The sequence below is a fragment of the Malaclemys terrapin genome, chromosome 4 (assembly GCF_027887155.1).
Source record: "Malaclemys terrapin pileata isolate rMalTer1 chromosome 4, rMalTer1.hap1, whole genome shotgun sequence".
Taxonomy (NCBI): domain Eukaryota; kingdom Metazoa; phylum Chordata; order Testudines; family Emydidae; genus Malaclemys; species Malaclemys terrapin.
Window position 1 is genome coordinate 41,312,263 of NC_071508.1, and position 26,072 is coordinate 41,338,334.

General features: G+C 42.4%; 1 protein-coding gene across 9 annotated transcripts in view; it reads left to right on the top strand.

Moving 5' to 3' along the window:
• Positions 1-26,072, top strand: part of PPP6R3 (protein phosphatase 6 regulatory subunit 3) — a 132,426-nt gene that overhangs the window by 85,970 nt on the left and 20,384 nt on the right. For 5 of the 9 annotated variants that reach the window (XM_054025364.1, XM_054025366.1, XM_054025368.1 and 2 more), the window contains 7 exons: positions 2,307-2,422; positions 3,822-3,907; positions 9,549-9,635; positions 13,779-13,876; positions 16,376-16,430; positions 23,938-24,068; positions 25,326-25,444. In XM_054025364.1, coding sequence (XP_053881339.1) covers positions 2,307-2,422; positions 3,822-3,907; positions 9,549-9,635; positions 13,779-13,876; positions 16,376-16,430; positions 23,938-24,068; positions 25,326-25,444 — 692 coding nt within the window. The remainder of the gene's footprint in view (positions 1-2,306; positions 2,423-3,821; positions 3,908-9,548; positions 9,636-13,778; positions 13,877-16,375; positions 16,431-23,937; positions 24,069-25,325; positions 25,445-26,072) is intronic. The other 4 variants (XM_054025367.1, XM_054025371.1, XM_054025372.1 and 1 more) reach the window with 2 other exon arrangements.

Consider the following 26,072-nt stretch of genomic DNA (forward strand, 5'->3'; position numbering starts at 1 on the left):
CCTCCCTAGTCCAGCCCGGACTAGCAGTTGAGCCTGCACACCTTAGGAGCCACCAGCTGGGTCTTCCTTAGGTCCACCTCCTGCTTCCTTAGGTCCTACCTCTCTGCTGGCAGCTCTTGGCACCCAAAACATACTGCTAGGAAGGGTTGCTTGACTGCTCCTGTGGCTTCCCTTTGCTTCCCCATCAGAGAGTAATTTTTCTGCAGGGAAGCAAAGAAATTTGCAGGGGACATAAATTCTTTGCATGTGCAGTATTCCCCCAGGAGTAAATGTTGTGCAGATTAATTCTGTAAGAACACCACACTTGGCTGCAAGTGTGCGCACAGTGTATGTCAGTGCTTAAGCTTGCCATGCTTACATATTTTCTCTGCTTTCACAATGCTCAAGGAGGTTCTGCTTGATGGCTGTGTTTCTCCATTGATGGGCTTGTCTTGCCTCTCTAAATACAGTAACTGACAACACTCCATGTGGATCTCAGTGCTTTAATCAATTAACTTTAAAAGCAAGACCAAATGAGTTTTAAATTGGATTGAATTGTAGCTAAAAGACTCATGAGAACATCTTGTCTTGGTTCTTATTGTGGGTTGGGGTGGTGAAATATTCACTATAATCAGGTTTGATTCACATCAAGAAAGGGCACCAGTTAAGAGACTTTGATAAAAGTGTAACTCTTAATAAGGTGTCTAATATTAAAATGAGGTTGAGACCCACTTTGGGGTCGCAACCCACAGTTTGAGAACCCCTGCATTAAGCTATATTGAATTAAGGCCACTTCAGTTCCGAATGTCTCCACATAGGGGTTTAATGCAGTCTTTCAAACAGGGCTATGTTAATGTGAATTACGCATCTTTTAGTTTGTGCCAGCAGCATCCATGTGGGGCAGTTAGAGCATAACATTTTGGTGTACTCTGCTTTTCATACTTCCAGAGTGTGCATTGTGGCACAGTGTAGACAGGTCTTTAATTCATTAAACAAAACCTAATTAAGGTCACTTTAATTCTGCATCAGTTTCCACACAGGTTTAATGCATTTTAACTAATCCACTTTAACACCTTTAGTTAGTTTGGATTAATTTTCCTTAGTGTCCCTATGTAGACAAGCTCTTTTTGCAAGATATGGCTTGTAAGTTTTCTTTCTCCTGAGCTGCCCATCTAGTTGCTTTTATAACTGAGAAGCTCATTTGAATAGCAGACTGGATGCCTGCCTGCCCAATCGGGCAAGTGGTTCCTTAACCCAATCTCGCTTTTCCTCAAATGCAGCCAATATGTCCAGGCTGAGGACAGATATCCCTGTCCTGCAACCAGCTGCTGGTGTTTGGCAGTGCAGCTCAGATCTAGATGTTTTGTCTAACTTTCAGTTTCTCAAGGGTAGGCCAGCTCCGGCTAGTCTTAATTGTTATCCTTCAGCCCTGCAAGGTGTCATTCTGGGAGCTGCTATTTCCACTTCCTTGTCAGGCACGTTAGCTTTGGCAGCGGAACACTTTGGACAAAGACCTAGGAATTTCTAGTAATGTCCTGAATGCCAGTCTCAAACTACAGTCCCAACTAATCTAGTACGTAGAATGACAGGTTTCAGAGTAGCAGCCGTGTTAGTCTGTATCCGCAAAAAGAAGAACAGGAGTACTTGTGGCACCTTAGAGACTAACAAATTTATTAGAGCATAAGCTTTCGCGGACTACAGCCCACTTCTTCGGATGCAAGTACTCCTGTTCTTCTTAGTACGTAGAAGTTTGTTAGCCCTTGTGTTAGGCTAGCCCTGAGACAGAATTTATAAAATCTGGGAATATTTTATTGTAGCCTGAATTAGTGAATTGTCTTAGCACTTTTAGAGACTCAAAACTCCCTTTCTGGAATATTTTGAAGTATTAAGTATTAGTTTTCAGGAAAGGTGTCTGAACATCCTATGTGAGGTAGGTTCTCCAAACCTGTTGGCAAATTGGATTTAATATTAAATGGATTTTCGCTCTTGTTCTGACCATACTAACTTCCCTCAAAACTATGTAGAAGCAGGAGAATAACTTGTTGACTAAACATGCTTCTCTTTCTTTATGGATAGCTTTATGCATTTTGGAAACAGTTCAGAGAGGGAGCCCAAAAAACATGTTTTAGCAGCCCAAAAAACGTTTTGGTTTGAAGTATACATTACTCATTCTCCTTATGAGTATTTAAAGTACTTTGTTTTCTTGCTTGACTTGTCTAACTTTTTGTGTTGCTTCCTTGGATTTATAGGCTTAGCATTCCATAACTATAAAATACTTCAACAGACAGCTATTTGGGAAGATGAACATTTGAACTTCTCTTTTTCAGGGCTGAAGGAGGAAGGCGGCATGGTTATATGGGTCATTTAACAAGGATAGCTAACTGTATTGTGCACAGTACTGATAAGGGGCCAAACAGCGCACTAGTACAACAGCTTATTAAAGGTAACATTAAACTTCTGCAGGTTTGTTTCACCATTCTGTTAGTTGGATTTATACAATTAAATCATGCTAGGTATTTAAAAGGCAGCTTTTAATAGGGGCTTTGCCTCTTTCCCTTGGACAAACAGCTTTTGGAAAGAAGCGGCTTACTGTTTGTGCAAGTTCAGGTAACCTATTAAATTAGGATACCCTTAAATATATGACTTGCTCTCCCTAAACTTAGGGAAACAGTGCCCTGGCTTCTTAAAATAAATGTGAGTGGGGGTTGCCTGCTAAATTCCCTGTGAGCTGCGTGGCCGCGCAGCAGCCTATTAAGCACTGCGCAGGGGCTTAGGAAACCCAGCCCTGGCGAACCTGCTGCAGCCAGGGGACAGGTGCTCTTCCCCCAACCTGAACCCAGCTCTGGCCTGGACCTGCCATGGCAGGGGGACAGGTGCTCCTCTCCCGGTCCCCACCTAGCCTGACCCCTCCCCCCCAACTGCCATGGCCAGAGGATAGGTGCCAATCTCCTGGCCCCAGCCCACCCCTCGACCTGCCGTGGGTGGGGGAGAGGGACCTATCCCACGGTCCCAGTCCCGGAGCTGCTGCAGCAGGGAGAGGTGCCTCTCCCTTCCCAGCCCAGATGCTGCTGTGGAGAGCGAGAGAGAGAGAGAGAGAGAGAGCTGGGAGGAATCCTCACTCCCTGCCATAGCCCTGGGGAACCCTGCACCCCAAACGCCTCATCCCTGGCCCCACCCCAGAGCCCACACCCCCAGCTGGAGCCCTCACACCCCTGCACCTCAACCCACTGTCCCAGCCCTGAATCCCCTACCACACTCCAAACCCCTTGGCCCCACCTCTACCACATTAATTTTGTTATGTGCACCAATGTGAAGGTGATATGTTACATATCTCCTCCATACTGGTGCACATAACAAAATTCATTCTGCACATGTGGGGAAAAATTTGAGTGAACACTGGTGGCCTGCCCTAATGAAAACTACACTGAATCAAGTATCTTCTTCTGGAGAATGGCTTATTTACACAGGTACTTCTAGAATAATTACTCTCCAGCATAGGCCTTCTCAGTCTCAGCTATCCCTTGTGTTCTTTCATGCAGTGTTAATCTTTCCCAAGTCCTCACATGCTCGAGGTTATTCCCACATTCCTTATACTCATGTACAGTTACAGGCTTAGTGCACCGGTGAGCCATTGAGATTGTCAAATAGACTGGAAATGTCTGCCTGAAAACCACACCTTGTTAGAATAAACAGTGCCTGAGGAAATTTTCAATTGTATGTATAGCAGAACATGTTCTGCAGTGATTTTTTGCAAGTTTAATTTTGGGAGCTGAGAAGAGAGTGAAAACTAACTGCCTTGAGTGATATTGCTACTAAAACTTTTTCCCTCCATTTTACTCTAGAGCTTCCAGATGATGTCAGGGAGCGATGGGAGACCTTCTGTACAAACTCCTTAGGAGAAACTAACAAAAGGAACACAGTGGATCTAGTAGGTTTTGTAAGATGAAGTTTGAAAAGTTACTGCTGTTATAAGGGCATCCTTTTCCCTTCCCATGTGTCAGGGATACAGTTGCACTGCAGCCTTTTCAGCCATCATGCTTCTCAGACAGAATGTCAGCAAACCTCTCCAGTAGCTGCACTGTGGAATTGGCACCTCCCTGTTTCCTTTGCACATATGGCTGCCTTATTGACAATTTAATATGGTTTTGCAAGGGTGTTTGGAGTTGGGCTCATATTGTATTGCACCTCACTCTTAAAGTACCACGCAACCGGAAGATGTTACTTTGCAAGTCCAAAACTGCTTGAAGAATTGAGACTAAAATTGCTGAAGCTGGGGTTTTTCATACACAGTATGTAAGCAAGCCTACATACAGTTAAAGTGAAACTGCTTCCTGCATCATTGAATGATGCACACAAATACCTACCTCACTTTTAATGAAGAAATATAATTTTGCCTTGATTACAGTCCTGTCATGACTATTCTGTTCTGCACTGAATGATTCAGAGATTACATTGGCCTTTTAAAGGCTAAACATATCTAATTGTGAGGTGCAGAAATAGTCTTAAACAGAGGCAGCATTTTCTGTTTGTTATATTTAAAGTCAGTGTCAAGTGTATCAGCAGTCAGGTCCCTCAATTCAAAATAGGACACACGTGTTTTTTGTTTGTTTGTTTGTTTTTTTAACTGAGGTGGTTGCCTACTTAGGCCTCATTATAATTGTTTTTGTTTTTTTTTAATTTCTCCAAGAATCACTGGTTTATTTGTGGGTTCACTAAGTGGCAATTATACATCACTAATTTGGACCAAAAAATGAATAAAGATTGTTAAATCTGTTCTTAATTTATTAAAATTTTCACGTGAGAGTACAACAATGCAAGATTCGCAGCAGAAGGCCATGTGTGAAATAAAAATAATTTAGAACCCTAGAGTTGCCTAACAAAGGCATAAAAACAATGAATTCATGGGGTTTTCTGATATCTGTAATGGATACTAGTCAGAACTGCATTGGATATTTATTCAAGAAAACAATGCATCCTACTGGGGAAGAAATATGATTTTTTTGGATCTATAGCCTTATTGGAAATGGCCCACAGGTCTGCAGTGTGATTCTGATCCAACTTACCTTGATAGCCTCCTGACATTTAGAAATGTTGCATGGTTTAGGTAAATGTGTGGAACCATTAAATTTCTTTGTTTGAGAAAAGCTTTTTCTTGATCCTGGGGTAAAACAATCTGCCATGATTAATAATAACCTAATCTGAGAAACATTAATCCAAAATATAGATTACTAGTGTTGTGCAGTCAGAGCCTCCAGCAGGTTTTCTTACAAGTTTTCTCTAGGTCAGTCTAAATTTTTAAGCCAGGTAGAATATTGGATTATTAACTTTCTTTGATATAGATATGCCCCATTCTTTTTAAAACTGTGTATCCAACAGAATTCCAGTCAAAGTGGGGCCAGCAAAGTTTAATGCTGAACCGTCTCACGTTCAGTTTAAGTTTCTTGAATTAACTGCAAGACTCCTAGCTCTTCTGTAGTAGATCCCCTTGAGTCTGACAACTGCAAGTCTCTCACAAATGGGGGTCTGATCTCTCCAGGTACACTAACTGGTCTGACATAAGCTCTAATTAAAATAGCACTTTTAAGCAAGTTTGCTGTTGGAAGTTCATTGAAATAACTAATCATCGTAAAGATCTCCAATTTTTCATGATTATGGTATCCCTTCCATCAAAAATAAAAAGCCTTTCTTACACTATTACTTTGGGGCCTTTAACACAATTCTTATTTTGAAAATCTTAACTAGTTAAGGAAAGTGAACCCAGCCTCTCTCGTCTTATACACCATAAGTCGGAAATTGACTACAGTGAGTAACTTAGTGTTTCTGCAGTTGTAGTGATTCACTCATGTCTTATTTAGGCTGGTTTATTTAATTTTACTTTTTAAAAATAATTTAAGAATCATAGTATCATAGAATCCTAGAAGATTAGGGTTGGAAGAGACATCAGGAAGTCATCTAGTCCAGCCCCCTGTTGCTCAAAGCAGGACGAACCCCCAACTAAATCATCCCAGCCAGGGCTTTGTCAAGCCAGGCCTTAAAAACCTCTAAGGAGATGCCACCACCTCCCTACGTAACCTATTCCAGTGCTTCACCACCCTCCTAGTGAAATAGTTTTGCCTAATATCCAACCTAGACTTTCCCCACTGCAACTTGAAACCATTGCTCCTTGTTCTGTCATCTGCCACCACTGAGAACAGCCTTAGTTCATCCTGTTTGGAACCCCCCCTTCAGGTAGTTGAAGGCTGCTTTCAAATCCCCCCTCACTTTTTTCTTCTGCAGACTAAATAAGCCCAGGTCCCTCAGCCTCTCCTCGTAAGTCATGTGCCGCAGCCCCCTAATCATTTTCATTGCGCTCTGTTGGACTCTCCAATATATCCACACCTTTTCTGTAGTGGGGGGCTGAAAACTGGACGCAGTACTCCAGATGTGGCCTCACCAGTGCCAAATAGAGGGGAATAATCACTTCCCTCAATCTGCTGGCAATGCTCCTACTAATGTAGCCCAATATGCCATTAGCCTTTTTGGCAACAAGGGCACACTGTTGACTCACATCCAGCTTCTCATCCACTGTAATCCCCAGGTCCTTTTCTGCAGAACTGCCGCTTAGCCAGTTGGTCCCCAGCTTGTAGCAGTGCATGGGATTCTTCCTTCCTAAGTGCTGGATCTGCACTTGTCCTTGTTGAACATCATCAAATTTCTTTTGGCCCAATCCTCCAATTTGTCTAAGTCACTCTGGACCCTATCCCTACTCTCCAGCATATCTACCTCTCCCCCCAGTGTAGTGGATAAGGTCTATATTTTTAAGCTTTTCTAATTTTTGTATCAATTTCAGTTTTCACAGTTGTGCAAAATGATGGGTTTTAAGCATTCTTTTCCAATTCTCTCTTTAAATTTTCACAGTTTTGGTAAATTATGGAAGGGTTGGACAAGGGGGGATCAGACAATTGAATGAAAAATACTGAGCTTCAAAAAGATGAAACTTCGTAACCGTTAGAACACAAATTATCACCATCACATGTCTAAATATAGAACATAAATGTCCTTAAATTCAGCTCCAAATTCTCAGCAGCATTTTTCTTAATTTGCCTATCTGTAAATTTTGTTTATTAATAGAAATATTTGTTCGTTGGTTTGTGTGTAATGAAATTGCAGTTTACTGACATTTACTGATTTTAAAAAAGAAATCTAATCCTTCCAAGCCTAGTCTTATGATGATAGTGATTGTTAGTAGGCCATACTGACTTTTTTAGCTCAATAAATTGGTTAATATACTAGATTTCTATGGAGAAAAGGTATGCATTTAAAGATTAATTTGTGTATTCTAATGGTAAATTGCTCCATTCATGAGACATGAAAAATCTCAAGAAGAAAGACATTGGAACTGGTAGTGAATACACAATGGGTACTTGTAAACAACATTAGTAGCTTCTAATTTTTCTTCTCAAACTGTAAAAACTGTTTTGCTATTGTCTTTGATAACTACTAGAGAAAGAGTTCAGATACTGGACTTTTAATCTAGTACTTCATTTAACACAGACAGTAGCTTGATAAGAGCTTGATAAGAATCCTGAAGTGTTTTTCTTGCAGATATGCCTAAATTACCGCTCATTCAGTTAGCTGGAATTTTGACTTATATCCTCAAGTGTTTACTTTGGTTTGATTTTATTTGTGTTTTAGTTACCTGTTATTTACAGATTTACTAGTTAGAATTTAAGAAACCTGAAGTTGAACAAAAGTGATTGGGATTGTCTTTAATCCTGAACAGATGGTTTTGGTAGACTAGAAAGCAAGATCAGATGACATGATTTACTCAGTTCCATATCATAATGCCTAATTAAGGCCTAAAAGAATTTTTCAACTGAAAAATATGCTGTATGCACAATCCACACTATAATTTATAAGTAATTTGCAGTTTACTGTTGAATTGTTCCAAAGATTCATTTGGTTACTTAAGTTGTTTAAAACCAGTAGTATTCCATTCCCCTGTGGGGCTGTGAATTCAAAAACATTGCACAGAAAAATCTTGCTGTTTTATTTTTACACTTCTATAATTCTTTCTTTGATCTCAGATTATGGGTAGTTTTTAGGGGGTGAAACTGATTTGTTGTTATGCGTGAATTGAATGTTAAAGGTATTCTTTTTTAGGCTGTCATATTTATTTTAGAAAGTGGATAATTTGTTTCAAAATAACAAATAAAAGAATTGGTCCCTTTTCTCTATGCCAGGGTTTTCAACCTTTTTTCATTGCTGACCCTTAAAGTTTGAATGGAGGTGCTGGACCCCTTTGGAAGTTCAACCTGTGGTCTGTTGGCGCCTATTGTAAAAATCATAGACTGAAAACTGATTGAGCAAAATGCAATTATAAACATTGCATGTTCTCAGCACAGCATTTGACACAGAGTGAGAGAGAGGACACTAAACTGTGGGCTTCTCCAGTAATGACAACACTTCTGGGGTTTGACCTGTAGGTGGGGGTATTCACATCTTTATTTGTGATATCACATTTTATCAGATAAGTTTTTCTTGGATCTGAAACTTTATTTTCATAGTCATCTTTCGCGGACCCCTTAGCAGGGCCTTAACCAGAGCGGAATAGCTGCCCAGGGTGCAAAATCATGAAGGTGAACAAATGGGGTGGGAAAATAATGAAAAATGGCAGGGGGCGCAAATGTGCTTGCTCACCTCGGACACTAAAATGCCTAGTTTTGGCTCTCCCCCTTAGACACAGTCTGTGGACCCCCACGGGTCCGCAGACCACAGGTTGAAAACAACTGTGCTATACGATGTTTTAGTTTTCGTAGAAAGCATTACTAAGCCTGATCTTAGTAAAGTTACCAGGTTCTGAGAATTAATTAGGAGTTGTGGGCACTCAGCACTTCTGAGGATCAAGACCCTGATGTGTAACTGTAAAAATGTGGGGTTTTGGTTCTTTTACATCTGTTTTTTCCCCCCTTGTTAAATCGTCTCCAGATTTATGGGCACATAACAATTGCTATATTGGACACTGGTGAGGCAAGACGGGCTGACTCCAGCAGTGGCCAGTGCTTCAGTGGAAAGCAAATTCAGCTTCCACCCTCAAAAGCAGTGTTCTTATTCAGCTGTATAGTGCTGTAACTGGGTAAAAAGTGTTTTTTGATTCACAGTGGATGACTACTATACTTAATTGGTAGAATTGTTAGTAAGCACACCTTTCATGGAAGAACTTCCTTATTAACCGGAATCATTTCATATTGTATCTAAATGGTAAGATACAGTTTTATTCCTGTGTTGTCCTGTTTGGCCAGTTTGGACCTATTAAGTAGCATCCACTGAAGGAACTCTAGAGTTAGTTTTGCTAGGTGTTAAAGATGGAATTATTCACCAAAGGTGTCAAACACTAAATGTAATGACTGGTGACATGCAAATATAATGTTAGTGGATGAAATATATGCATTTACAGTTGAAATAGTGTGTTTGCTGGGCTAAAAATCTTCTAGTTCATATTTTTGTGCTGAAATTAATGACCTTGCATAATTCTAATTTACACTAAGTCTTTTGTTTAATTAAATAGGTGTCTAAACTTTTTTGTCTAGGTTACTACCTGCCACATTCATTCATCCAGCGATGACGAAATTGACTTTAAAGAAACTGGTTTTTCACAGGATTCTTCTTTGCAGCAAGTGAGTTAAATTCATTTAACAGTGTTGTTCACAGGTGTGCCTTCTTTGTAAAAGTAGCTTTTCTGTGGGATTTTTGTATTTGGGGATGGGTGGTTGCATTAGATGCAAAACGCCATTTGGAGAATTCGGTGGTGAAACTGGAAAGTGTATTAAAAAAAAAAAGTAGGCAGTGTGCAGTTTAAAGTTCTATACGTATTTATAGTTTGCTAATTGACAGTGTTACAGGATTTAATATGGTAATGCCACACAAGTGAGTGGTGTTTTTCAGAGCACCAACTAACTGTATAGCGGTCTACTTGAGTTAGCACTTTCATTTAGAAAATAGTTTTTGGAAGCACTTTTAATACTTCGCCATTTTTGATGGGTGAAGGGTGACAGCTATTCCGTACTAGCCTCATTCCATTTGCAATGTACGTCTTCTTTATTCCTCTGTTGGCACTGGAGGAAAGTGAAAGTTGTCAAAATCTGCATACAGTGTACATTGATTTAGATCTCCAATCCTGAAGGTGCTATAGATTCAAGTTACTAAACAAGTTATTTAAATCACTGCTTGTACCATTAGCTGTTTGTAACTGCCTCAACCCAAGTACTACAATCTGTAGTTCTTAAAGTTTATATATCGTTATTTATATAAAGTGCAGTTGTTCCAAAAGTTTGGTTGAGGTTTTTGTTAATTTTAGAAACTATAGTTAACTTTTTCATGTCTGATATTTCAGTGATTTATTGCATCTTAGTTGCACCAATCTAGATTTGATGGGGTTGGTGTCTTCAGCAAGGTAGCAGCTTCTGTAGGAACGTGGAATCTTTTAGAAAGCCCTTCATAGTCTTCAAGCACCATCTTCTGACTGTATTCTTTAGTGTGAGCTCTATCTAGACTGTCACAGCAACTGCATGTGTTTAGGTAGTTAATCCAACAGAGAACTGCAGGTGGACCACTGCTGTTGCATGCTATGTGGGGTAATGGTGGAACACGATATTTTTAGTGTCTTAGCAGAGTTTGTCATGAGGCTTGACAATAGAATAGAGAACTGTACCTTGATATTGTCTTCTGTAGAAAACTGAGTATGACGTGAAAGACAGTAGACTGGAGACACCATTGTGAGGAAGAGCTGATCAGTTTTCCAGAATAAGTGGAGGCACTGTAATGTCTAGCGCACTGGTAGTCTTTTCCTTCCACTCTTCTGATCTTCTGGGAACCTATTAACCTTTCTTAGGTGGGTTTGCTTTGTTTGCCAGCTTTACTGAGGCCCAGACTGAAACAGGCAGCCTCCAGCTTTCTTTTCTTCAGCTTCCTTACTAAGTCCCATTCTAATGTTCGATTTCTCTCTAATGAAGAATCCTCAGTCCAGAAGTGTCTTCATTCTGTTGATCTCTGATCAGTGGAATGCCTCAGTCAGTTCAGTCGTCAGAAATAATTTTAAAACTGTCATTTTGAAAGAAACTTTCATTAATTCATTCTCAGGACAGTTTTTTTTTGAAAGACCTTCCTTACTTTAAATATTAGGGGGAGAGTCTGCTGCCTCATAACTGGAAATTGGTTCTCCCAATTTGCAAAGCATGCGACAGGAAAGATTTCATTTGTAATGCACACACAAGTAATCATAAACATTGAGCTCTTTGGGCAAAATTTAAGACTCCATCTAATCTAGTGCTGGTAAGAGTGGGACTGATACTGTAGACCAGCTGCTGGCATTTTTACTATTGTGTTGTCTGGACCTGCTGTGAGCAAAGTTAGATGACATAGTGGTAAAAATTCTGACAACCGACCAATGTGCACTAATGCTCCTACAGTTGCTAGCACCAGAGGAGCTGTGCTGATGTTTGTGCAGTATCGAGATCTCCAGAAAGTTGCTGCTGTAGGCAGAGTTAAGGAATAAATGCAAGTCTGCATAACTGAATATGAAAAGTGGTGTTTTCCTTTTAATGGAAATCTCTCCAAATTTATCTTCAAAGACCTAAGTAAAATCTCAGACTGCCCTAGATGATAACACCTAAAGTAGATTTGATCATGATGACTCAGGCAAAAGAGATCTTTTGCAAATTTTCTTTACGGGCCCTGGATAAGAAATTAATGCTTATAATCACTTAGGTGACTTTTTTTTTTTTTTTTTTTTTTTACTTGCCAACTGTTTTTAACTGTATTTACATAGCCTGTGCAGGCAAAATGTTTTTCTTTGTTGGCTGGAGAAATCCATTCCTTTTTATAAAGTAAATCTTCAGACATGTTTCATAACTTTTCATACCTGACTTCTAACTTAATTTATGATGCCATAAAGATGTTAGACCTGCTCTGCTACCTTTTTTAGCATTTTTAAAGGTAAAATTGACCCCCCCCCCCTTGCTTGATGAGCTTTGTTTAGGGAAGTTCATGACAAACCCTAGAGGTGGTACCCCCAAGAAGGGTCTCATGCTGTAAATCTTTCTGCAGATCCCTTTATTTTAAGGGCAACAAGCAGAAGTATATCGGTGATTGCATTCATTTTCCACCTTGCAAAACTTGCCTTTGGCCTGTCAAAATGTCAGCAGGTTCTGACTCTTGGCTGACTATTGCTTGGAACGCTTCTCTAGCGTGCTCTTTCCCACTATTAGGCTTTAAAAGATACTGTCACTAGGATGACGTATATATTTGATAAAACAGAAGTTGCTGCCTGCACTTATTTCACTTGAAAATTGGTAGAATTTTAAAAATCTAATTGACTTTTCACCATTAACTTAGTTCTTTCATCATTCCATTTATCATTAACATAACACCTTTATGAATGTCTTCTCATCCACATGCATTCAGTAATAAGTTCTCTTCCTCCATAGCTATCAAAGTACTTTACAGAGGAAGTGTTTAGTGCCTTTCTACAACCCAATAATGCTTTATATGGACAGTCAGCGCAGGAAGAACAAAGGTCTAATATTACTAGGCCAGCCATATGTTTTGCCCAACGTAGTGCTGTTTACTATAAAAGACTTGAGGGATTGATTGGCACTTGTGAATGTTTCAGTCAAAATTCTACCTGAAACACATGCAAAAAGGCAGGCTTTTCCAGTGGCTGCTTGGATGGAGGTTCCCCTTATTCACTCCCAATCCCAGGAGTGTGGAAAGCTGCCATTGTATCCCTCTCCTTCCTCATCACTGCCCTGTTTTAGCTTCCTCCAAGCTCCTCCATAATTTCCTGTCCCCAACCCAACCCTATATTTTTTTTCCCTCTGCCATCACCTATTCCTCTATACCTTACCTTCTCAGCACCTTGCTCACCTGCTCCTTTTTAGGCCATCTCTGGCTTCCCATATTCCCACCTCCTGTCTAGCTGACTAACCACACAGTCCAGAGAGTGGCTATTTTCCCTGAGGGTAACCTGGGTTCAGTTTCATTAAAAACAATGAGTTTGCAGTCTCCCTTCAACATGCAAAGTCTGTAGAGAATGGTGACTGTTTTGGCAGAGAGCAGTTTGGCTTCAGCCCCACTGAAAATAATAGTTATTTTAAATAAGGGAAATTTCACAAGTTTTAAAGCCAGTAATCTGAGGTCAGTTGAGACTTTATTTAAAAACAAAAAGAACCTTAAACCCCCCAAATCTCATGAGATTTTTGATAAAATTGTGAGAGTTGGCAACATTAAATTTAGATGTGTGGTATGTCTGCATTAACTCTTTTGGTTTCCACTTGTGTTTTCTTTTGGGTAATTGAGAGATACTGTTAGTTAGATCTTATAGTTGAGATTGATAACTTCTTACCCACACATTTTTTTTCCTATTTATAACAATGCCCTGCTCTCCCCTCTTCCATGAGTCATGTGGTTTTAAAAGTTTCATGTTGACAAGGTTGAAGGCAGCTTTTCTCCTGTACCTAATAAGCTCTCCTGTCACACAGTGTGTCCTGGGAAATGCATTTGGAAAAGTGGTATTTAAGACCACATGTACAGTGAAGATTAACTTTCCTATTAGAGCTGCTACCAAGCTGGCATCAAAGCCATCAAATGTGGGTCAGTGTATATTCAGTGGCTGAGATAATTTATAGATTTAAAACAAATTAACTTTTTATAATCCCCTGTGTTTAGATTAACAAAATTTATTTCTGGAGCAAAATGGGCAAATAGTATTCAGAGTATTATTAGAATCTTTATATCACTGTCGTTGGTCCTGGGATTGCCAGGCCTTTTCTGATTATCAGATGCAACAAATGACGTCCAATTTTATTGACCAGTTTGGCTTCAACGATGAGAAGTTTGCCGATCAAGATGACATCGGGAAGTGAGTATGACTTTATGCTGGTTTTAACTTGGGATTTTCTTCTTTTCACATTTGACTGTGTCCCAGTGATTAATTGCAGCCTTGACTGATGCCGAGCTGTCTGCATTTGGCTTTATCAGCACTAATGTGGTCAGTTCTTACACTGAGTGCTCCAGGAAGAGCAGATTAGCTTCCCTGAGCAATTTTTCAGAGCAACACTATTTCTTTCCTCTCCCCAACCCACAGTAGCTACATAAGAGAACACATTGCTTGTGACTATATAATTAGACCTCTTACTATCAGACTTAACCTATGGATCTGTTCTCTTATTCACAAGACCATTGGCACATGGCTCTGGTGTGAGCAGAATTCATAGGTGGGATAGTTTTTAGGCATAGGAGATAGACATGGGGTATATTCTACACCATGGTGCATAGCATAAATTTACTTTTCCTGGCCAAGTTGACAGGAGCAACACATCCATGAGTGTTCTTTTCTGTAGGGGACAGTAAGGAAGGGCTTCATAAATCTATCTATGGTGAAGAGCAAAGCAGTTCAGAGATCACTTACATTTCTACAGTTAGGGTAAGAACTTAAAAATAGGAATAGTTTTAGTCCAGGTAAAACACAACCCAAGAATCTGTAGGATGATCCCTATTTCTTACAAAAAAGTAAAATGGACCATGCTTTTGAGAATCCCTCTTGAAAAATGGAGTGAATTGGAGCTGGTGATAAGTGTTACTTTCTATCTAATCCCCAAATTTTATTAAATTGAATTAAGTGTGCATGGTGCAAAGTATCCTTTTTAAAACAAATTTGAAAAGAATCCAAGACAGCAGTTAAATATTAAAGGCAGATTAGTGTTGTCATACTGATTTTATTGATACTATTTTGTAGGACAAGCTACAGTAAGGTATGGGAAACTAATTGAGGTGGACTCCTGCCTTCTCAACAGGGAAGGGAATTATATATGAAACCTCTGAGTGTAGAGATGAAGATTCACTTTCAGGAGGTGGGATTCTATAGAAAAGAAGTCAATTTAAATTAATTAAATATACTTGGGTAGCAGTATTTTTGGTATACACCTGCCATAGGAGCTAGTTTACTATACTGCTTGGGTGAGTCTGTCAAGAAGATGACACATAATTAACAAGATGCTCATATAAATATAATGCAGATCCCTTGAGGTGTGCACTCTGCCTAGATGTTATGCCTCTAGCTACCACTTATGAATTTGGTCCCTGATAATGCCCATCAGAAACCAAACGGCTCTCATTTAAAAAAATAAAATATATATATAATATATATAGAGAGAGAGAGAGAGAGAGACTTCATTGCTTGGAATCTTACCTACTTTCTAGCTGTAAATGCTGGCTATTCTTTAGTTACTTGCATGGTGGTTCAATTATGTGATTCTAGTCCTTTTATGTAAAAGGAATATTGTTAAAATTGTTGGGCCTAAAAATTGATCTGCTTTGACTTTGAAGGTCATATCTAACGAACTGTAAATGCTGTTTCTCTTCTACCCCCTCCTCCAACAGATCTTTAATGCAGTGAGGATTTAGGGGAAGATTAACAAATGCACAGCTAACTTTAAACTCACTCACATACGTGCTTAAAGAGAGAATACCTGTGAATTGTCCTGAAAGGCTGGCAGACTTTCCCCCCTATTTCACATCTGCAGGAAGGGTATTTTAGACATGAGGAATACTGAATGTTTGCAGTCCTTAAGATGAAACTCTGCAGGTGGGCTCACTGTGGAGAGGTCAGTTTTTAGGCCTAAAGGGACAATAAATGTTAGTTTTTGAACTTAGTATTTCACATGTGAAATTGTTTTCCTTGCTGTTCACTAGTCAGTAAGAAAAGGGTCATCAGGTTTTTTTGCTTAGGAAATAAGTTTAAAATTAATTTTGACACTTTACATTTAGGGTCCAGTCTTGCAAAAGAATCTGCCTTGGTGGACCATTATGTCTTCAGAATCTCCCTGAAGTCAGTGGGCAGGTGTAAAATCTGCCTGCATAGATCTCTTTGATGGACTTAAGGCCTTAGTTGACAACTCATTTTTAAAAATTTATTCTGTCAGTTTGGTAGACATTCCTTGGAACTGTGTACTCACTATTTTTCTATTGTAAAAAGAGAAAGAAATTGAGATGTGTGGTGTTTGACCACATGATATGCATTTAGTTAGTTTATTTGGATTTATTTTGTCCATGTATCTGATAAAAGGTAGCCATTTTTATATTATTGGCTTAACTGTCTTGTAAGATTTTGTGCATGGAAAACATCCCATGATTTGATAAATTGTTTAACTGAATGATAGTAGGAGGCATGTTTCTCCTAAACACAAAAGATAAAACTATTTTCTTGTGTGGGAAATTACTACTTAAGTTTTATAGTTTCTGGTCCTCTTAGTATTCTTGCGCAGTAAAGAGTTCAGAATATGAAATCTCTTTATTTGTTGTGTAAATTGCAGCATCTTTTTTTGCTTTTAGTGCATAAATCTGTACTTTTTTTTTGCAGTGTCTCTTTTGATCGAGTGTCAGACATCAACTTTACCCTCAATACAAATGAAAGTGTGAGTATACATTCCTGCTGCTATCATGACTTTTGTCCTTGAGAGAGTGGACTGCTAAACAAATAATAAAACTTTAACACTTCTACTTGTCTTCAACCTGTAGGATGGTAGTGAGTCAAATAATTCTTTTCAATATTATCTTTGAGGACTAGCTCATCCACCTACTTTCTTGTAATGATGTAAAGCCTTTGTCATTGGGAAACTTGATCACTGCTTTCTATATCAGCTTCTGAGCAGAGCCATTTTCACTTTAAGGTATGACCAGATACAAGTGCTTCTGTTAGCCGGCTCCAAAGGAAATGCAGTAAAAAGCTGCCTGTTTGCTGTGGTAGAGGTGCCTCAGAGCTTGTCTGCACAGTGCAGCATAGCATACTAGAGGGGGGTGTGTCAATGTGTTATGTGCTAACTGGCCCGTGTAGATCCATGCTGGCATGCTCTAGGACAGAGGTGCTCAAACTTTTCCAAGTGCGCTGCCCTGTCTGCGCTCCCCTCTCCCCCACGCATTACTGCACAGTCAAGGTTTCCTCAGCAGCAGAGCTTGGACTGAAGGCAGAGCTGCGGGAGGAGCTGGGATTAGAGGCGGCGCTGGTCTGGGGATGGAGAGGGAATGAGGGCAGAGCTGGGCTGGGGCCGGAGCAGCGTGTGGAGTGGAGCTGTGGGTGAGAGCAGAGCTGGGCCTAGCGGTGGAGCAGGACTGTGATCTGAACAGGGTTGGAGACGAGACATCTGATCTGGGGGTGGAGCAGGGCTGGAAGCATGGCATTCCCTTCCCACCCTCCTTTCCCCACAAATGTTTCTCTGTGCCCCACACTTTGAGAACCACTGCTGCTTCTTTGAAAGATGTCCCTGTGGGTGCTCCACTCCAGGTATTGGTGCGTCCCTGCGCCTTTGCTCGGAGATTTTTGTAGCAGTACTCGTACCGGCCACGCATGCGCAGAGGCTGCCCCCCGCTGTGAGTCTAGCTTAATAGTACGCATGCGTGGTCGGTCTCCTCAGTTCCTTCTCTACTGTCCCCAGCCTGAGACAAAGCTCAGCAGACTCGTTAGGAAATTCCTTTCTCTTGCTACAATTACCCTTTTAGTTAGTTAGTTTGTTGTTAGTTATAGTTAGTTACCATTTTTATCTTAAATAAATAAATAAATAAATAAAAATCCTGTCAGCTGCAGCTGCTTCAGACATGCTTGGCTCCACAGGCTTCAAACGCTGCTCTAACTGCAAGGAGGCTATCCCACTGTCAGATGGCCACTCATACTGTATAAAATGTTTGGGGGAGACCCACATTCCTCAAAAATGTGCCCACTGCAGCAAACTTAGCTCCAGGGCACAGAAGGACAGGGAGCTTAGACTGAAACTGCTCCTCCTCCAGAAATCCCTAGGTGTGGCTTCAGACCCAGGCGCTGATTCCAGCTCCACTGCCCACCACAGCTTCCCCCCCTCCCCCCCCCCACCCCCGCCTCAAAGAAACACAAGAAATCTGCAAAGAAAGGGAACCTTTTGTCATCTTGAGGTCCCTTCCAACTCTGATATTCTATGATTCTATGTTCTTCAAAGGAAACCCTGAGACACAAGCCCTCCCCGGGCAGATCTACCGCTTCCCTGCCTGTGCTCCCCCGCTTGAGCACATTTGACAAGCTGGGCTCCTCTGGCAACACGTGAAAACTGCCTGAGGCTGCAGCGGCGGTGCGAAGCTCCAGTGCCGAGGCTTCGGGCTTTCAGCTACCTGCCTCTCTTCTGGCACTGGTCGGCACCGTGACGGACGCAGTGCTGACATTCCACACCCTGCCTGACCCCCTGCAGGCTGATGTTGCCCTCCCGGCACCGGCCACGGCACCCGTGGAACTGATTGGCAGGGAGCCAAGAAGCAAAACCCCAGCTCAGAGGAATGTTTCCTCATTGCAACTTCCTCCTGCACAGCCTTCACCTCACGCAGGAGCCTCACCACTCCAATTTACTCAGGCAAGAGATCTGCTGGTGTCACCTATCCTGCAGTCTCCCCTGCTGAATGCCTGTTTCTCTTCAATGGCAGAGTCAGGTTCTGAACAACCTTCCTTCAGTGAGGAGGAAACTGGACCACAGGAGGGTTTTTCTCCGTATCAACTCTTGCATCCCCAGACCCCAGTCAGAGGTTTTAGAAAAATTACCTCATCCTATTCTCAGGATCCTGCCCCCTGGGGGGTGAACCCCTGGATGGCACCACCTATGCCCTACCCACCACCATGGCAATATTGGGCACCATGGGCATCGTACCCTCAAGAACACATGTGCTACACCACCTTAACCAGGCGCAACACCGGTCTAGCACCACCACCTGCCAAACCTGCCAATGACAAGACACCAGGCAGCACCGTCACACTTGCAGGATCAACCTAGTCCTGCTCCTATTCCAGTAGAGCCGGAGGTAACGCCTGAAGAAGCCTTACTTCCCCCTCCTCCAACACGGTCGGATGATTACGCAATATTCCAAGACCTCTTTAAAAGAGTTGCCAATGACTTGAGAATTAACTTGGAGGAAGTCACTGAACAACAGCATGAGTTAATGGACATCCTACAGCCCTCTTGTTCCACTAAGGTTTCATTACCAATCAACGTAGCCCTTTTAGAACCCACTAAGTCCATCTGGCAGACTCCAGTTACAAGCCTACCTACCTGTAAACAAGCGGACTGGAAGTACTTCATCCCTTCTAAGGGCTCTGAATTCCTTTTTACCCATCTGGCGCCAAACTCGTTAGTAGTAGATGCAGTGAACCAAAGGGCCAATCAGTATTCCCGCTCCACCCCAGCCAACAAGTAAAGTAAACGCTTGGACCTCTTTGGTCATAAAGTATATGCATCCTCGATGTTACAATTTCATATAGCTAATTATACTGCAGTTCTTGCAAAATATGGCCACAGAAACTATAATAAATTCATGGACTTTATTGACGACATCCCAGAACAGAAAAAACAATAATTCATAGCTCTGGTTTCCAAGGGACAAATCATATCACGTACCGCTCTTCAAGCGGCCCTCGATGTAGCCAACACTGCAGCAAGATCGATGGCCACAGCAGTGGTCATCCGCCAAGGTTCATGGCTCTCCTCCTCTTTCTTTCCATTGAAGATCTTCCCTTTGACGGTGAAAAACTTTTTGCTTCCGCCACGAACGACGTGCTTCACTCAATGAAGGACTCAAGGGCAACCCTCCGGTCCTTAGGTCTCCAGACACCTACGACAAGAAGACAGCAATATAGATACCAACCTTACCAACGTCCACGCTACCCCACATATACACAACACTGCCATAGACTACAGGAGCAACTACAACAACAACACCAGAGACCAAGATTCCAGTGTCGTCGTCCCAATTCTGCGGGGGCGCCTCAACCCCCTCCAACTAATAGGCAGATTTGAAGCCTTGGTCGAGGGTTTAGAAAACCAGCGTTCCCACTTCAGCCAGCACACACATCTTTGGATACCGCCTACGACCATTCTCCCACCAATGGCAGAACATTACCTCCGACAAGTGGGTTATAGAGGTGGTTACAATTGGATACGCCATCCCCTTCCTCTCCTTGCCACCCACCCTCCCTGTCCCTCTTCAGGGACCCTTCTCACGAGCGACTACTCCTCCAAGAAGTGCAACATCTCCTTCAAGTGGGAGCAATAGAAATTGTGCCAGAACGACACAAAGGGAAGGGCTTTTACTCCCATTATTTCTTAACAGAAAAGAAAACTGGGGGATGGCGACAAATCCTCGACCTCAGGCGGCTCAACAAATTTGTCAAAAAGCAAAAGTTCAAGATGGTTACTCTCACCACCATAATCCCAGCGCTGGAGCAGGGCGATTGGTTTTCAGCCCTCGACCTACAGGATGCCTATTTTCATGTGACTATACACCTGGCCCACAGACGCTTCCTACGTTTTACTCTTGGCTCAACACATTTTCAATACATGGTTCTCCCCTTCGGACTGTCCATGGCCCCCTGTGTTTTTTCCAAGATCCTAGCCGTAGTTACTGCCTACCTCAGAAAACAAGGGGTCGTATTATTTCCTTACCTCGACGATTGCCTCCTCAAAGCTTTAACGTTCGACGAAGCTCTCCAATCCACGTGGCTTACCGTCGATTGTTTCCTATCTCTAGGCCTGCAAATAAACAAAAACAAATCCACATTATGTCCCACCCAACATCTGGAGTTCATAGGGGCATACCTCAACTCCCGGACAGGATTGGCATCTCTTTCACCCGACCGCTTCAACTCCATAAGCTGACTGGCCACAAAAATTCGCAACAGTCCCCAGGTGACTGTCCGAGACTGTCTACAAATACTAGGTCACATGGCCTCCTGCACTTTTGTCGTCCAAAATGCACGCCTCTACATGCGGTGCTTCCAAGCGTGGTTGGCCACGGTTTGCAGACCGAATGTGCACTGTCTAAACAAGACTCTCTCCATACCTTTCCGAGTCAAAGGTTCTCTACTGTGGTGGACAGTTCACTCCAACCTCTGCTCTGGAGTCCCCTTTCTTCAGGAGGCTCCATCCCCCATACTGACTACCGATGCATCTCTGACAGGCTGGGGTGCACGCATGTTTCACCACACAGTCCAGGGGCTATGGTCTTCAACAGAGACCTCTCTGCACATAAATGTCCTAGAACTTTGAGCCATTCGCAATAAGTGCCGTCACATTCTGCCACTAATCAGGAATCACCATGTACGCATAATGACAGACAACATTGCATGCATGTTCTGTGTAAACAGGCAGGGAGGAGCTCTATCCCACTCGCTTTGCACAGAGGCTATGAAGCTTTGGAATTGGTGCATTGCGAACAACATCCGGGTATCAGCTGCCTATCTTCCCGGAGTGATGAACACCACAGCGGACGAACTAAGCAGACCCTTTCCCTGGGATCACGAATGGGAGATAGACGAGAAAACCATCCACAACATATTCCGCATTTGGGGTCACCCAACCACAGACCTTTTTGCAACTGCAAAAAACAAGAAATGTTCCAACTTTTGCTCCAGAGCGGGACTGGGCAAACATTCCCTGGGAGATGCATTCATGATCCCATGGCACCGAAACTTACTCTATGCTTTTTCCCCCGATACCGGTTCTCAACAGGGTCCTGATAAAAATACGAACAGACCGTGCTAAGATGATCCTAATTGCCCCGTCGTGGCCCAGACAACCATGGTTTCCGTTCCTCACCAGATTGTCGATTCGACCACCAATCTCGTTGCCTCTCATCTTGAACCTCCTATCACAACAACAAGGCCGATTTTCTCCACCCCAACCTGTCCATGCTTCACCTCAAAGCCTGGTTCCTACATGCTTCTCCCAAAGCGAACTAGATTGCTCTGAACAAGTTCAAAGAGTGCTCCTACATAGCAGAACACAATCTACTCGCACCACCTATCTACGAAAGTGGAAACGATTCACACATTGGTGTTCAGCTAAACAACTTTGTCCCACGTCGGTATCTCTCTCGCTCATACTTGACTATCTGTTGGACCTTAAGCGATCCGGCCTTTCTTTCAGCTCCATCAGAGTCCGTTTAGCTGCTATTCCAACTTTTCATGACAAAATTGATGATACTTCTGTTTTTGCTCATCCAATCACTAAGCGTTTCCTCAAGGGACTCCAAGCCCTATACCCAGACATTAAACCACCTACCACCCTGTGGGACTTTCATTTAGTACTAGCTTGTCTATCTCAACAACCATTTGAACCCCTAGCCACGTGCTCCCTTTTACACCTTTCGATGAAAACAGCATTTTTAGTGGCAATTACCTCCGCCAAACAGACAGGAGAAATAGCAGCTCTTATGGCAGACCCACCATATACGCTATTTTTCAAAGACAAGGTTACCCTCAGATTACATCCCAAATTTCTTCCAAAGGTGCATTCGTCATTCCACATTGAGCCGATACACCTACCAACCTTTTTTCCGAAACCACATGCGAACTCATTTGAAGCCACAATGCATACATTAGATGTACGCAGGGCCTTGTCCTTCTATTTGGATAGAACAAAACCTTTTAGAAACTCTTCTAGACTTTTTGTCTCCATCATGGAGCGTTCCAAAGGTACTCCTATTTCTACCCAGAGACTTTCAAACTGGATTTCTCAGTGCATCCGGTTGTGCTATCAGATGAAAAAGGTGACGCATCCAGATGGCATCAGAACGCACTCCACTAGATCTCTGGCTGCCTCTGTAGCATTCTTATGCAAAGTTCCCCTGGCTGATATCTGTAAAGCAGCCACTTGGTCCTCTGAACACACATTTGTTAAATACTATGCCCTTATTCACGGCTCTCTCTCTGATATACGTTTGGGCAGGGCTGTACTATCTACGGCATTCCTATCAGATCCGAAGTCCCTACCTCCTTGAGACACACTGCTTTTAAGTCACCTGGAGTGGAGCACCCACAGGGACATCTCTCGAAGAAGAGGTTACTCACCCTGTGCAGTAACTGACGTTCTTTGAGATGGGTGTCCCTTTGGGTGCACCACTACCCACCATCCTCCCCTGTACTTCGGAGTTGGAGTAGCCTCCGTTGTAGAGGAGGAACTGAGGAGACCAGCCATCCATGCGTACTATTAAGCTAGACTCACAGCGGGGGGCAGCCTCTGCGCATGCGTGGCCGGTACGAGTACTGCTACAAAAATCTCCGAGCAAAGGTGCAAGGACGCACCAACACCTGGAGTGGAGCACCCACAGGGACACCCATCTCGAAGAACGTCAGTTACTGCACAGGGTGAGTAACCTCCTCTTCAGGAGTTCCCTAAGTTAGTACGCCCTAGTAAACTTCTAGAGCATGCCAGCAGCATCTGTGTGGGACATTTACTGCGTAACATGTTGGTGTATTTTAGAAATCACACTGCTCTAGTGCATATTGCTGCACTGGGTAGACAAGCCCTCAGATTCAGGAATAGACTCGGATCTCATTCTCTGGGTCTGTGCTGTTTGTTTATTCAGTTTAAAGTGTGTGGGTAGTAGCTGCTCAATCTTCCACCAAAATGCAAAGTATGGTCTTAGCCAGCAAGGTAAAAGGAATAAGGGGACAGAAGTGTAAAGATCTTTCCCCAGAAAATGTTTCTCTGGTGTGCTAACCTCTCCCTCCTTGAGTGTATGTGCCTCTCCCTTTAACCTCCCACCACTCCCCCCAAAAATCTGGAGCATTCTTTGGCACAGTGAGTGGAGAGAGAATCCACAATGGGAAAAAGTCACGAAAACGTTGAGATGTTCTTTAGCTATGCCCAGGGAGGGAGCAGGAAATGGTAAAACAGGCACCCCTGTCAGGCAGAGTTTTCTGAACTGTCCTCATAGAAAACTTAGTCAAAGCTGATTAATCCAGATCTGGGTGCATATCTCATTCATGGGATATAGTGTGGTCTCCTTATATGCACCTTTATCCTTTTCTGAGACTATATTAAAATTGTTTAACCATAGAAATAAGGTGGAGTAGTGTACAGTTTGTGAATGGTCTTTACCCCGTTCATATTTTTGCTTTGTGTTCTGCTGTAGGGGAATATTGCATTGTTTGAGGCATGCTGTAAGGAGAGAATACAGCAGTTTGATGATGGTGGTTCTGATGAAGAAGATATATGGGAAGAAAAACACATTGCGTTTACACCGGAATCCCAGAGACGATCCAGGTGAATAGTGTTTGTTTTCCATCCAATTTGTACTACAGAAGAACCTCGCTGTTCTCACTGAGTACATCTGTTGTTGCAGATTCTTGACTGCTTGGAAGGCCTGCCTAGCAAAGAGAATTCAGAGACAAATTGAGTAGTTGCTGCTGTTCTTGGTTAACTTATTAGAGGATAGGCCCAGCACCTGTCCCTTCCAATCTTCTGCCTCTGTAAGAGGTTTAGGCATCAGCCCTCTTTGCTACTCAGCACTTCTTCAGCTTTCCTTTTTTCTTCCATCCTCGCTCCTTTCCTCCACTGCCTCTTGGGCCAAACCTCCGCAGTCGTCGTCCTGGTTATGATTTTCAGAGGCACTGAGCTGTCCATCCCAAGCAGCCTGCCTTCCCTTCAGCATGCTACACCAGCAGGAGGCTAGTGTACTCAGGCTCTATAGTGCCAGGGTCCCCCTCCTTGTGCTGCAGTAATGGAGATTTTTTTTCAAAGAGCAGGTTGAGGGGAATCTGTTGTCCCCAGTGCTTCCACTGCCCCTTCAGCTTTCTACTGTCATCCAGAATTTCCTTTCAGGGATCCTTTTGGAATGTCTCCTCTGACCTTTGCACAATAGCACCATATACCCTGTGGTCAGTTCTCCCTCCACTTGCAAATACCTGTGACCAGGAATTTATGTGCCAGACCATTATGTTGCTGCTGCATTTAGGAATGTGTATAGGGCCAGATTATCAGTGCTCTGATGTCCATGCAGAAGTGAAGGAACAACCTGGATGTCCGTCTGGAAGGGAGGAGGAGTGGGGAAGCTGTTGCTCTGCTCTCCTTAGGACTACTTCTGGGCTTCCTCTGGCATTTGCAGCAGCCCATGTGGAGCAAATGAAGTCCATCTCTGCTTTTTTGCCTGTTGTTGTTTGGCCTGGCCCGTAGCTATACTCCCTCCACTTTCCTATTTACCCTTGCATGAGGGCAGTGGCAGCCATCTTTCCTTTCCCTTGTTGCTGTCGGAGAGGAGATGGGTCAGTTAACTTTGTCAAGTCAAAAAACACCCTAAAATCTTCATCCTTTCTGGCAGTGCTGAAGAGTAAGTTTAATAGCTAATGCTGCAGTGTAGTTCCAGCTGATCCCTCAGTGTTTATGGTCAGACTTGCCTCATTCCTACATGCTAACTTGATTTGCAGTTCTGTTTTAATCTTGGGAAAACTTCACTAGCCAATGCACCCCAGGGAATTCCTTCTAAGTATTGAATGTAAACAATCCCTTTATATTTTTTTGAAGCTCGGGCAGTACGGACAGTGAAGAAAGTACAGACTCTGAAGAAGAGGATGGAACAAAACAAGACTTGTTTGAATCAAATACTAATACAGAAGACAAAATGGAAGTGGACTTAAATGAACGTAGGTGGTTTTTATCCTACTGCCTCCATCTGCTTAGATTACCTGATGGAGGAATTAGATTGCAAGTTATCAGTGTGGGAAAATGTAATGGTCATTCAGTTAAGTGGTAGAGCATAGTTCAATTTTGTCTTCCTTACCACTTTATTGAGGTCCCTGAAGTTTAATATCTCACCTTTGCAAAAAGAGATTTTCTGAATAAAGTCCTCATAGCAGGATGTGAGTGTTGTCAAGTCTGAGCACCTCAGGTGCCTGGCTGACTCAGACACCTGATTGTGTAGGCTCTCTCTGAGCTAGGAGGTGAAAACATTTCTATTTATAAAATGGGTTTGGGTTTTTTTTAAAGAAATTGTTTTTCCTCCAAAAGGGATGTGTAGTTTTAAACAAGTTTGAATCTGTTTAAAACTGATAAAAGCTTTGGAGACCATCAGTCTAAACCATTTGATATCTTCACTGAAACTAGTGAAAATAAAAATTTGACTGTGAGCAGAAAATATGTACCCGTTTCAGACAAACTTTTACTCCATGCTGGTTCTTTTTTAATAGTTTTACACAGGAGCCAACAAGTGACTTGGGCTGTAGATACAGACAGTTAATGTTTTAAGGCATTAGACTTCTAGGGGTTCTTAAG